The sequence below is a fragment of the Echinops telfairi genome, unplaced genomic scaffold (assembly GCF_000313985.2).
Source record: "Echinops telfairi isolate 266 unplaced genomic scaffold, ASM31398v2 ScPeMD7_4;HRSCAF=17, whole genome shotgun sequence".
NCBI lineage: Eukaryota > Metazoa > Chordata > Mammalia > Afrosoricida > Tenrecidae > Echinops > Echinops telfairi.
This window is the reverse complement of record NW_022103900.1, coordinates 9,810,021-9,823,605: the sequence shown is the minus strand read 5'-3', so window position 1 is coordinate 9,823,605 and position 13,585 is coordinate 9,810,021. Positions and strand designations below refer to the sequence as shown.

The window sequence follows — 13,585 nt, the reverse complement described above, 5'->3', positions numbered from 1 at the left end:
GGGGCGCTGGTGGTAATCAATGTCCTAGGCAACACTTTTCTTTCTACCCGGAACATGAGCCCAGTCACTGAACAGAAACAGTGGTTTTGTTCCCTTTTAAGATCAAATGCATTCAATCTCTTCTATTTCGCTAATCAAGGCAGAAAACCATGGCTTAGTACATACAAACATGGTAAATTTATAAGTAAAGACTAATATGTATGTGCATGTTACCATGTGTCCTAGGCATCTAGAAAAATGTGTAGATCGCTTAAACCAGTCAGCTCAGTGAAAGGTACTGACGTTTAAAATGGAAAGTTGTGTTGTCAGTTGAAAGTGAGAAACTGAGATATTTGTGAAGGAGACGTTTTCAGGAAAGCAGTAGAACATTTCCTGTCCGTGGGTGCAGTCTTGAGGATGTGCAATAGCCATGACGAATCCAACAGCCATCACCACGAGGCCCATAAGAAGCATGACACAGGACATAATCTTATCTGCGTGTGTCCTTGGCTCTTCCGACAGCTTTAGATAACATGCTGATGGGATGATAAAAATCAGAGGAGCTGCACAGAGCACACCCTGTGTGTTGAAAACAAGAAAGGAGATAATTTCATCAGACAGCAACATTCTTTGGACAGATTTTGAAAATTCATTTGCTATTGCATGGATTATAAACTCTAACAAGTCCAGTTGCAACAAAGAAAGGCAAAGCACTTGAAGAAAGGCTCAGCAACAGCTTTTTCCTTTCCTGATGGTCTATTTGCAAACAAACCAAAAGTACAAAATAACATAACAGTATACCAGACTTAAAAGAGGAGCAGGAAATGAGAAGATGGTAAAAAGCAACTTCGGCAACCTCTTGAGATTCCCCATGTTTCCATTTGTATCATATTTCCTTATAATTTTCCTTCATTGCCAACAACAGTGTATATGCTATGCTGTTCAAATCCTAGCTGACTATAATTTGGATAAAAGAGGATATATTTTTTTAATATAAGGAGTATTGCTTTCTCTCTTTACTTGAGGTTAGATGAAAGTAGAAACCTATATGAATGAGAGAGGAAAACTAATAGCCCCAAAGGTATTCAATCTGAAATAGCATTTCTAAATCTTCTTTCAAAAAAACTAGACCCATTACACCTGAAAATTGACAGCAGAACCGTGAGTGGGTCTCCAATCCCCCCTCCCCGACCCTATTGTGAGTTTACAGGTAAACCCAACCTGAAAAGGAATGTCAGACTGAAAGCCGGGCTGTAGTGTTATGAGGAGCCCTGGTGACATAGTGAAGGAGTCCTAGTGGGACCAGTAGTGGTTAGCAGTTCTGCTGCCCGCATTTGAAAACTCGGGGGTTGTTTGCCGATGGACCTGAACTCATCATTAAAATGATCATGAGATTCCACCTGACCTAGTTAGTCCCCGTGGAAGGAGCCCTGATGGCCCTCTCAGGTTTGCTCCTCAGAAGAAAGTGGAGACGATCCTGCTCCGGTAAAGATCCGCAGCTGTGGAAACACTAGCCCAGGTCGCTGGGAATCAGAATGGAGTCTTGGGCAGTGAGTTCTTTAGTCCCTATAAGCTTTGCAGTGATGCAAACCCACTTTATCGGATCTACTTATTGTAGCCTTGCTTAAGGATGAATTTACTTGGCAGAATGTGACTATCATAAGTGCTTATTACAGAGACAATAAAATGTAATCTTATTTATAAAGGCAGAGAACACTATTCGTTGATGCTCAGCATTTGCGTTTCCTAAAGAATTTGATGTTTGTTTTTAGTTCTTGAGAGATAACTTCAAAAACCTTAGAATCACTCCAGATATTGCAATGTTTTCCATGAGACTTCCAGATGACACCGCCCTTTGGGTGGGAACCGGCCAAGTCAGAAAGGACACTTGGTGATTATCAGCCAAACCTCAGGGAATTAGTCACCAATACCTACATCTTGAGGACACCCCCCCTCCATCAAATAAGGTCCGTGGGCTTCCTTGCGTAGAGAGTGATGGGTACTTTGGGGGGCACAGAAGCGCCATGTGGTGGACTCTCCCAGGGTACACGGTCATTCTTTTCTTTGCACCGACCTTGGGTTTTCTCCTCTTGGTAACCGTTAAATATCTGTCTGTATGTTTCGATCCTAGTGAGTTAGTGAACAAAAGGGGTAGTGGGAGCTAGCAAGTCACAATGGAGTGAGCAGGGGACCCCTGAGTTTATGGCTTGCATCCTGGAGGATAGAGCACATTTCTGAATTTTCTGCTAGCAGGACAGAAGTGAGGCAGTTGGGTGGACTTCAAAGCTCATGGCTGGAGTCTGACGTCGTGGCTAGACATTGTTTTGAGAATTATATCCTTACACGTGTGAGATCTGGTCTCTCTCTGGGTGGATGGGGTCAGAGAAAGTCCTGCAGCTGGAATAGAATGAAAGTAAAGTGGAAATTTGATTTTTCTACCCCAGGACACTTTGCAGTTTGCAGTAGGAAAAAATAGAAGTATTGGAAAATTTTCCCAGCAATAGAGACCAGAAAATCCTCCTATCTGGCTGGAAAGCTCTCAAATGATGCTAAGAACTAGAAAACTAAATTACACAATATGTCCACATGGTCCAAATCTCTATTTTGTAGTAAATCTAGAAGTCTAGACTCAGGAAATTTATTTCTGTACCTTACAAAGAAACAATCTCTAGCTCAGGATGTCTTTGGCAACTTGGACCACCCGTTTGCTCACCCTAATGATTGGTATTTCTCTATCAGACTTGCTAAGTGGTTGGCTTTTTCTCCTGCCATTGTGAGCTGCCCATAGTGCTTCTTGAGCCAGTTATACCGGCCACAGGCACTAGCTGCTTTATCTTTTAAAATTTGCACTGCTCCAAGTAGAAATCCATCAGGCCTGATCCCTGCAGATACCAATTCTCTCTAACATGGACACCAGTGCCAAGTATTACTAAGAATGGAACTTAAATTTGTTTTATTTAGTTCTCCAATGAATCCTTTTAAAAATGAGAACCTTTTTGTTTTGGAAAAATATGTCATGAAATTAAAGAAATAAAAGGGAAGTAAAGGTCTAAACACTGTTTTACTATGTATTGAAAAGCCCCAGATAATTTATATTATATTAGTTATCCTATATAACAGCATTTGCCTAAGTTTGCAAATGAAAGACCCGACTCTATTATACATTGTATCTGTGAAGATGAGTCTCTTACAATTTCCTCAAACTTACTGCCATGCAGCCAATGCTGACTCATAGTGACCCCTGTGGGTCTCTGAGACTGTAACTCTTTACAGGAGTAAAAAGTCCAGTCTTTCTCCCGCAGAGCGGCTGATGGTTTCGACAGCTGCTGACCATGAGGATCACAGCTGAATGCAATGACTGCACGGCCAGGGCTCACTCGTAAAGCACGTTCTCGGTGCCCAATTCAGCACTGCAGCGGCATAGGCCTTTCTACCGTCTGCTCTCTTCCCACAGCCCCACGACCCAGCCGCTCTGCATCCTCCAGGTCTTAGTTTGTAGCTTAGGACCCACTGCTTTGTGAACTGGGGTCCCTAACTGTGAGTCTGTGGAGCTACTGGTGTTTAAAGGTTCCATCTTCATTAAAGCGTGCATCACCTTAAACATCTCATTCAAAGATGTACCCTTGTCTTTTTAAAACTTCCTGTTTCCTAGTCAATCAGCGTTGACATACAATTTCCCCCCAGGTTTATAACCATAGCTTATTTAAGTGCACTGCAAATATTTAAGTATGATGAAAACAGGGAAAAAATGAAAACATATGCATCATCTCTGGACTCAGTGCCGAGGAAAATGACCCGTTTACTAAACCAAATTTATATTCTAAATAATTTGTAATATTAATAACTTTTCAACTGGTACTATATAAGGTTACAACAGTGACTGGGAGTAGTCCCTATTTACATTTTAAAAAGTGGAAATTCAAAACTTATATTAGTTGCACAATCCAAATTCCTAAATAATTTTAATTAATAAAGATGACCGAAGGGGGGAAAAAAAAAATATATATATATATATAAATTCAGGACCACAATAATAAGAGAATCAAAAGAATTCCTAAAGTACTACAATGATTAACTAAGGTGGAAGTTATTAACAAAAAATTATGATAAGGCTGAAAAACTTTTAGTTCCATTTGATCTCAATTCTTAGTATTTATTTTCATCTAGTTTTAAAGTCTATCCATTAGTAGTTTAAGGAATCCTTAATTGTATAAGGATTACTCTTAACTTCACTTCTAACTAAGTCCAATGCACCAATTGCCAGCGTTAAAAAATGGATAGAGAAATGAACACAACTATTTTATAAAACTCAAAGCCTTATGCTTAGGAATTCCCAGAATAACATAATGATAAACAATGTGATCAACAATATCTGAATACTTGTTTTCAAATCTTGATTCTACCACTACAAGTTGTGTGGCCTCAAACTATTTATTTAGTCATTCTTGCCCCTGTTTTATCTGCCAGCTTCATATGGAGCTAGGGAGGTGTGTTGCTGTTGCTGTTGTTGTTAGGTGCCGTGGAATAGGTCCCAGCCCACAGCCACCCCATGTGCCGTATAACGAATGAAGCCCTGTTCTTAAGCCTGAGCCTATTGTTGCAGCTACTGGTGTCAATGCACCTTGTCAAGGACCTTCCTCTTTGTTGCTGTTCCCCTACCTTATCACATCTGATGTCCTTTGCAAGGGGGTGGTCTCTCCTGACAACAGGACCTAAGTATGAGTCTCATCATCCTTGCTTCTGAGGACCGTTCTGGCTGTACTTCTTCCGAGACAGAGCTTTTTTGTTTTCTTTCTTTCTTTCTTTCTCTCTCTCTCTCTTTCTTTCTCTTTCCCAAGTAAGAACATCATTGTATTTTCTTACAGGTAAGTCTTTTATTGACTCAACTCTTTTTCAAATTAAAAAGATAAAACAATGCTTTGAACTGGATCACTTGGACCTTTCTCTTCCTATCACTTCCCAGTTCAAAATGCTTGCATCTCTTAGTGGCCAGCATCCTCTTGGACCTGTAATTGGGCTCAACACACTTCAGCCTCCCCACAGTCTTCCGGAAAAGAATCATTGCCCTTCATCTACTGGGTCACTTTGTGAGGTTGATGCTTGCGCATTTCTTACAGAAAGTCCTGTGGGTTTTAGGTGCATTGACCATCTTTGCAGTGATGTGGTCTACACAGTGTAAATGGGGAACTTGAGCATGCTTGCATCGCTCCGCTCGTGCCTAACCCAAAAGGGTGGACTGAATGATGTTTGTTCTTTTGGCAGCCTGTGGTACTTTCCGTATTCTTCACCAGCATCATAATTCAAATGCATCGATTCTTCCTCAGCCTTCCTTATTCAGTGTCTAACTTTCGCCTGCATATGATGCTATTGAAAGTACCGTGGCTTGGGTCAGGTGCACCTCAGTCCTCAAAGTCACATCCTTGCTTTTCAACAATTTAAAGAAGTTTCATGCAGCACAGTTACTCAATGCAGTGCATGTCTGGATCTCTTGCCTGTTACTTCCATGAGCATCGATGGTGCATCCAATAGTATGAAATCTTTGATAGCTTCAATTCTTTTTTTCTTCATTTATCATGATGTTACCCCCTGGTCCAGTTGTGAGGATTTTTGTTTACTTTACACTGAGTTATAATTTGTACTGAAGATTGTAATCCCTGTTCTTAACCAGCAAGTGATTTAAGTCCTCCTCATTTTCAGAAAGCAAGGTTATGCCACCTGCCAATCTCAGGTTGTTAGAAAACTTTCCTCCTCTCATGAGGCTGTATTGTTTCTGACTCCTAGTGGCCGCGTGCACAACAGGACAAAACACTGCCAGGTCTTGGCCATCCTCGGAACCGTACTGTGCTTGAGGCCCTTGCCAACACTCAGTGAGATGATCCATGCAAACCATTTGGCACAGAGCAAGCACTCTGCTAACTGTCATTAGCATTATGATTTGGGGCAGAGCATGCTTTAATTACTGCTAATATGTTGTATGACCCCAGCATGCATTTGATTCTGACAGTAATGCTGTTTCCTTTGGCTCCATTAGACATAGTAGATTCCCATGCAAAGGGAGTGGTGCAAAAACCTACATATGTCATTGTCAATTCCAGAAGGTGTTTGTTGATGGGAACGACCTATGTCCAGGTAGTCTGACAGAGAAGAGATGTATGAGTAAGTTATACTGTCTTCCTAACCAGATTTCCTAAGTATCACAGTTTTAATAGTCCTCCATAACTAGTTTAGCTTTGACTTAATAAAAAATACAAAATGTTCTTTTCTGATTACAATAGCAGAATTCTGTCTTATCCTGAGAAAGTTGATAAACACATTCTTCTCACAATAAAGTATGACAATAAAAAAAGTGAATTGAAATGAGACGATTTATGTAATAAGAAATAACGGGGCAGGGAATGATTGTGTCTACCATCTACCTTCTTGCAAGACATATGGCTACAGTGCCCTTAGACACAAGGGTGGCGAGACTTCGTCTTACATATGAGGACATACTATCAGGAGAGACCAGTCCCTGGAGAAGGACGCTAGGCTAGATAACGTGGAAGGGCAGTGAAAACGAAGAAGCCCTCACTGAGATGGATCGACACACGGCTGCAACAATGGGCTCACACGTAGGAACTCCGTGAGGATGGTGCAGGGCTGGGCTGGGTTTCGTTCTGTTGTGCACAGGGTTACCATGGGTGGGAACTGACTCGAGCCACCTAACAACAACAACAACAGCCGTTTTCAGGGCATAGTTGACATCACTATTAATGCCAAAGTCAACGAGGTTGTGTCAAACTGGCTTTCCCGAGGCCACACTCAAGAACACCTTTTATATCTAGGAGAAACGGGTTCTGCGTGGAGCACGCTGGGTCCAGCACCACGACCGACACCATGGAGGATGGAAGAAGCTACTGTTCTGCTCTTCATGTAATTTGGTAGGTAAGTGATAGATTGTCCAAGAAGCACATGATATTAAATAATAAATAACGAAAGATAATGACTTGAGGTAGCAGGCATCCATTTGCACAAATCAAGTTTGGTATATACAATGAACTCGAGTAGCTATACCTGATGGTGTAATGGTCTATGCATTGGGTTGCAGCCTATATGGTTGGCAGTTTGAAATCGCCAGCAGCTCCACAGGAGAAAGACTTGGCTTTCTGGTGCCATAGTCCCAGAGACTCACAGGGGAATGCTGAGTCAGCACTTACTCGATGCCGATGAGTTTTGAGTTTTCCTGGCCTTTAGGCTATGCGAAATTGGGAAGTAGCTAAATAAACCTTGACACTTGTCCACCTCTCCAGCTTTCTCTCCATTGTTCCTAACGTAGGTCATTCCCCAGCCCCTAAAGTTTTAGAAAGCTGTCTACTTGTTGGACCCTGCCTGCTTCCCAAAGTCCGTTTAATCTGCTGTACGAAAATTCCCAAGACTGTGCTTGGGACAGAATCTCTAACTGAGTCCCCGTTAGAGATTGGGGACTTCAAATCGAAATGGCATCCGGAAGGAAGAGTGAATTGGGTAAGGACAATAATATCTTCAATCCCTTCTTCAACTCTACGGGGAACGAGGAAAGGAGAATTGACAGGGGAACTGGAAAATGCTGTCCTCTCTGCGTTACATGAATTGTAAGTGCCAAGTGCTATATGTTTTAGTAAATCCAGGGATTTACTAAATCCTTACACAGTCTAAGGATTGTGATTGACTTATTTCACTCAATATATTGTCTTCAAAGTTCATCCAGGTTGTAGCATATCTTATCATATATTAGGATGTCGTTTCATTTTATGGCTGAGAAATATTTCATTGTATGTATGCATATGCCACATTTGATTCATCCATTCATCAGTTGATAGATATTTAGGCTGTTTCCACCTTTTGACAACTGTGAGAAGGTCATGCACACATTTTTAAATGAATTTCTCTGGAGTTCTTTTTACTTGACAAAGAAAATTTCAGCTCCATTTAATTCATAGGGTTTTTGAGGTAATATATATGTATTATACTACATGATATATGTAAATATCATTAAAAACAGTATTTCTAAAACTCAACACTATTGAAATCTTGAGCTAATTAGTGGGGGGGGGCTGTCTTGTACACCGTGGGATGCTTTTGGGTAGCATCCCTGGTCTCTATTCACTAGATACCCATAAACCCCTTCCCTAGTTGTGACAACCAAGAAGTGTCCAGCTACTACCAGATGTTCACTTTTGTGAGGGCCTTCCCAGTTGAGAACCACTTCTCTAAAAGTATATAGAGCCCTATACAGCGCACAACATCATCATACCTGTCAACATATTTACTACTATGTATGAACATTTTATGGGACATTTTTTTGGTGACACTTTTATGAAAGGAAATATATCTTTTGCCCCCCTACTCTTTATTTTATTTTTATTTTTGAATCATTTAATTGGGGACTTGTACAACTTTTTCACAATCCATCCAGCCACCATGTCAAGCACATTTGTACATTTGTTGCCATCATCATTTTCAGACCAGGAAAGGAAGTATATCTTACGTTAAATGTCAACAGTGCCTTTTTAAAGGGGCTTTAAAATGGAAGGAGTGAACCTTTAAAAGTACTTACATTGAGCTCTAAAACGATTCCAAGGCAGTCAATCAGCAAAGACACAAGTGTGGCCACAATAGTGATAACCACTGTTATGATAACGTGGAAAGTGGTTGAAAGGCTCCCGCCAAAAAACACATTGGCAATTACCTGTCAAGTAAGCAAAATATTTAGTGAGGACTATTCAGGAGCATTCAGGTCTTCCTTATAAAACATTTCTTATTAGAGTACTTCCCCAAACTTAAAACGCAAACTCATTGCCATCAAGTCAGAACACTAGCATGGTGATTTATCAAATCTCCAGTCCCTGTGAATGTTCTGTCTTCCCCAGAGTACTTACATGTGGACACTTAACAGAAAGGAGCATTCTTTGAAAAAATATTAGGCAGGAGCTTGTACAAAGGGCTCAAGTAGAAAGAAAATGTTTTGGAAATTATAATGGCAACATATGTACAAAAGTGCTTGATACAAATGATGTGTGGAATGTTATAAGAGCTGTAAGAACCCACAATGAAATGATTTTTTAAAATATTAGGCAGTGAGTGGATTCAAATATGGTATAGAAATGTTTCTATGACGATTACTCTGGAAGAAGGGAGAACTTAAAGACTACGTTATCCCTTGGATAACGGATCCCAACAAGATTACTACCAGAACAGCCTACAGATGACATTTAGACGATTTGACCAACCTGGAGGGCAGGCCTTCCCAGGATATATGCGTAATGCCCTTCGTTGTCAGGTGCCTTCCATGTATTTTGATCCTGTGTGACTTCAAATGGTCGCGTAGAGCCCCCTAAGGACCCTAGGCTGCAATCTTTATGGAAATAGATTTCCAGGCCTTTCTCTTGGGAAGTCACTGAGTGCACTTGGACTCCCAATCTTTCCACCTGTAGCCAAGCACTTAACTGTCACACCACCTGGGCCTCTTGACGCTTTACATTTAGTAGGAGTTGCTTTTTAACTAAAACGTGTAAATTTTGTTTCCATTTAATTCTACTTTTTCTTGCCTTTTCTCAACAAAAAGTAGAGGAGTTGGTCGATATGTTCCAAGAGAGTCAAATCAGTGGAGCAATAAGCATCACGTATTTAACATATCCCACTCTGTAACATGACGTGCGAGGAGAAAATGTCTAGAAGATGATTCCTATTGTCAGGTTTTAGCTTCCTAATTAGAGAAATGCAAATCAATATATGTAATGAAACAAAGAGATCGACGTAAGATAAGGAGGGAAAAAGATTAAATAGAATATAGGTTTAGAAATAGTTTTAGTTGTCGGAGCTATCTCCAATAGATTAAGGAACCCGTGCTTGTCCTACCTTGGCTTGAGATGGGGTTTAAAACAAGGATCACATTTGGACAAGGAGGAACAGAAATCCAGGCTGATGCAGCAATGTGGGAAAAAGAACAAACAGGCAAGACCAGGAATAATGACCACAGAGATCAGAGAGGGCCGTTTGAAGATGGTGTGGGCTCTGTCCAAAGAACAGTGAGCCAAGAGTTGGGAATGGTTAGAGGCTCAGATGGTGGTGGGCTTCATAGATGCCAGCCCCTGAAACTGTGTTACTTTATATAAGTCGCATCCCCCCTAGACCTGCAGTCACTTCACTTATATTTAATGGTGGTACGAATGGCATATACTCCTTTATGGGTTTATACTGTATAGGGCCCTTTAAAATACTAACTTACATAACACAAATGTTTATAGAATTATCTGAGATACAGTTGTGATGGTGGAAAATCAGTTAGTGACTCAGCCTAGTGAGGGATGCTTTTTATGCAAATAATGTGCCCATTATATATTTTCACAAACTGCACAAACCCTATGTGTGTTAGTTTCTTATGCTTATTTTATGCACGTGGGAGCCTTAGATGAAAAACATGGCATTGGGGCAGACAGTCTTTATAGAAAGACATGGATTTGATTATGTCTGTGCCATGCTGTTTGTGCACTTGTGCATGTGTGCGCGCGTGTGTAAGGGCGATAAAAAGACAGGAAATAAGTGAGTTAGATATAAATGAGGCTCTGCTGCTGGTTATTGGCCATCGTGGCAGGGATCTTGATTTCAGTCTGTCTTCCTGTCGTGACTCAGAAGGAACCACAAACTGGGAAGTACTCAGACACAAACTGTACTGGTGGAGTGATTCACAGTGTCCACAGACAGATCACCCCAAACCCACAGGGGACGGTACTATCTGTTCCTGCTCATCCACAGATCAAATCTGAGCCTGAAGCACTGAGTCGAAGCTAAAACAAAACCATTTCCCACACCGAACAATAGTTAGCCTAGTTTGGAAAGGCTCTCAAAAACAACCACCAAAAATCTCCCCCAAACCCAAACCACCTCTATCCAGGAAGCATTTGTTCAGGCTGTGTCCCCCTTGTATTCAAAGTGGAGAATGACCTGTGGAGAACAGACTGAAGACAAGGAACACTGCTCGTTGTAAAGGGCATCAACAAACATTTCATTACCCCACACCCCCTTTGGGCAATTTCTTCTGCCCAGCATTGGCATCAGGTAAGCGTTGGCTTGCCTCTAGAAGCCTGTGGATGGGTGAGTGTATTGAAAGCTCCGTGGACTTTTCCCTTTACACATTAGACCCATTCACACGGGGTGCTGGGAAAACAGCCTCTAGGATTAGATCCTGAGACTGTGCCCTTTTCAGTGTGATTCCTGAAAGAACCACTGTGAAGCCCCATCAGGTTTTCCCACTAACTGCACAGTGGATACGTTAGCTGACTGCATAAGGGACCCCTGACCCGCCACGCTGTCCAGTTTTACACAGAAAGAAAAGAATCAGTTCTCTTTCAGCTAGTCTTTCTCCATGTATCTAGGTGGAGCACATCACATAATTTGTAGTTAACCTTCTTCTTAACTCATAAGCATACATGTCACATAAAATATGTGCATGTGTCATGTATTATCCATATTTAAATATATCATATAAAGTAAATAACAAATTACATTAATAGTCTATGTAAATAGGTACAGTTTATATGTAAGATATTTTGATATCTAGAACATTATGGATTATGATTATACTCATTTTATAAACATCTAAACATAACTTTATCTCTCAACTTTGATATTTCATAGTTTAAAAAGAAAAATTCAATCATTGTTTTACTTGTTATACATTTGGGAATGTGAAGAATTGAATTACAGCAAACAGAGTAGAAAGAGCAGCTGAGTAAAGCTGAGTAAACTAAGTTATAACAAATTTTTATTTTCAATGGAAAATAAGATATTTTAATTAAAAATCTTAACAGAAGTGATTAGAATATAGATATACATATTTTAAACCAAGTAGAAAGAAAAGATTTTATAAAATATGTCTTAAATCTTGGCACTTATTTTTTATAAGAATTATTTAAAAATAAACAAACATAGTTTAGTTGATCTCACTTTGATATATTGATATCTAAAGTTAAATACTTGTGCTCATGTTAATATAAACTAAACCACCAAACAAGATTTTCAACTTTAACTTGTGAAAAAGTTTATCTTATAAAAATCTAAACATAAATGTACCTTTCAACTCCAACATTTTGTAATTGAAAAACAACAACACTTTTATACGTTATGCTAACTGTCATGCATTTGAGAGATTTCAGAATTGAGTTATTTAACAAATCATGCAACGTAGTAGCAAGACCATCTGAGTCAAGTGTTGCAGAGGCATTACGCTTACCTCTCTCGTTACAAAGCATTCAATGGGGTAGGTCAAAATGACAGTGATTCCATAGCAGAACCTTCCAAATGTTACCAGGTCATCATTTCTGCAATAGTTTTCAAACAAGTCTCCTAGATCATAATAAAAAAGAGAGTTATTCAGACTTCAACCCGGTGCTCCAAGACGTGAATGCAACACGCTGGTATGACGCAGGGAACCAATCCCAATTATGTGGACAGCCCCCCTCCCCCCAGAAGAATTCACTTCAGAGGACAGCCCTGAAGCTACAGCTCAGGGAGAGGTACATGTCTGATCAGAGCACACAGGAGCAAACAAAGGGGTAGGAATAGACAGTGGAGCACATCCTGGCCCAGCAAGCCCTGAGGTGGATATACCTGCTCAGAGCAGCCAATGCACAGAGAGGACCATAGGGCCAGCCCTACTATGAGACATGATGTCCCTCACTGACCCATAGCGCGAAGGGGGGAAAACACTGGAGACACAGTGCAGAAGTTGTGCCCCATCTGACCCCACCACACTGAGGTGAAATACTAAGGGTGTGCAACAGAACAGCAAGGGGAGCAGAGCAATAAATACCAAAAATAGGCTTTGGGACCAGGGCGTGGCACCCCATCAGACTCGACAGGAAAACACTTGTAAAGGTCAACAAACAGACCTTGAATTATTTATAGGCTTTTCTTTTTTCTGGTCATTTTGGTTGTTAGTTGTTGTTTTGTTTTTATTTGTTGCTTTGTTTTGCTCTTTGTTTTTGTGCAAATTATTATTTGTGCACGTCTATCTAGATAAGATAGGTGGGATAAACAATCTGGAGGAGAACACAATGGGAGTGGTGGTTCCAGAGTGGGGATACGGCGGGGTGGGGAGAGGAAGTAGGTGTTAACAAACCCAGGGACAAGGGAACAGCAAGTCATCTAAAATCAATGGTGGGGAGGGTGTAGGAGGCCTGGTACGGCTTGATCAAGGACAATGTAACTGAGAGGCCGAACATGATAGTGGGACAAGAGGAAAGTAAAAGGAAATAGAAGAAAGAACTAGGAGGCAAAGGGCATTTATAGAGGTCTAAACACAGGTTTGTACATATGTAAATATATTTATATATGATGATGGGGAAATAGATTTATGTGCACATATTTATAGGTTTAGTATTAATGTAGCAGATGGACCTCTACTGAAATACTCCCTCAATCCAAGAACACTTTGTTCTATTAAACTGGGATTCCATGATGCTCACCTTCCTGACATGATTGCTGAAGACAAAGCGAGTTCTTAAGCAAATATGGTGAGGAAAGCTGATGGTGCCTGGCTATCAAAAGATATAATGTCTGAGATCTCAAAGGCTTGAAGATAAACAAG

At 40.6% G+C, this 13,585-nt stretch overlaps 1 protein-coding gene across 1 annotated transcript in view; it reads right to left on the bottom strand.

Moving 5' to 3' along the window:
- Positions 1–264: 264 nt before the first annotated feature.
- SLC38A11 (solute carrier family 38 member 11) overlaps positions 265–13,585 on the bottom strand; it is a 57,134-nt gene continuing 43,813 nt past the window's right edge. Inside the window, exons 8-10 of the mRNA XM_004703783.3 lie at positions 12,230–12,342; positions 8,555–8,686; positions 265–558 (exon numbers count right to left, since the gene is read on the bottom strand). Of these exons, the coding sequence (XP_004703840.1) occupies positions 265–558; positions 8,555–8,686; positions 12,230–12,342 (539 nt within the window). The remainder of the gene's footprint in view (positions 559–8,554; positions 8,687–12,229; positions 12,343–13,585) is intronic.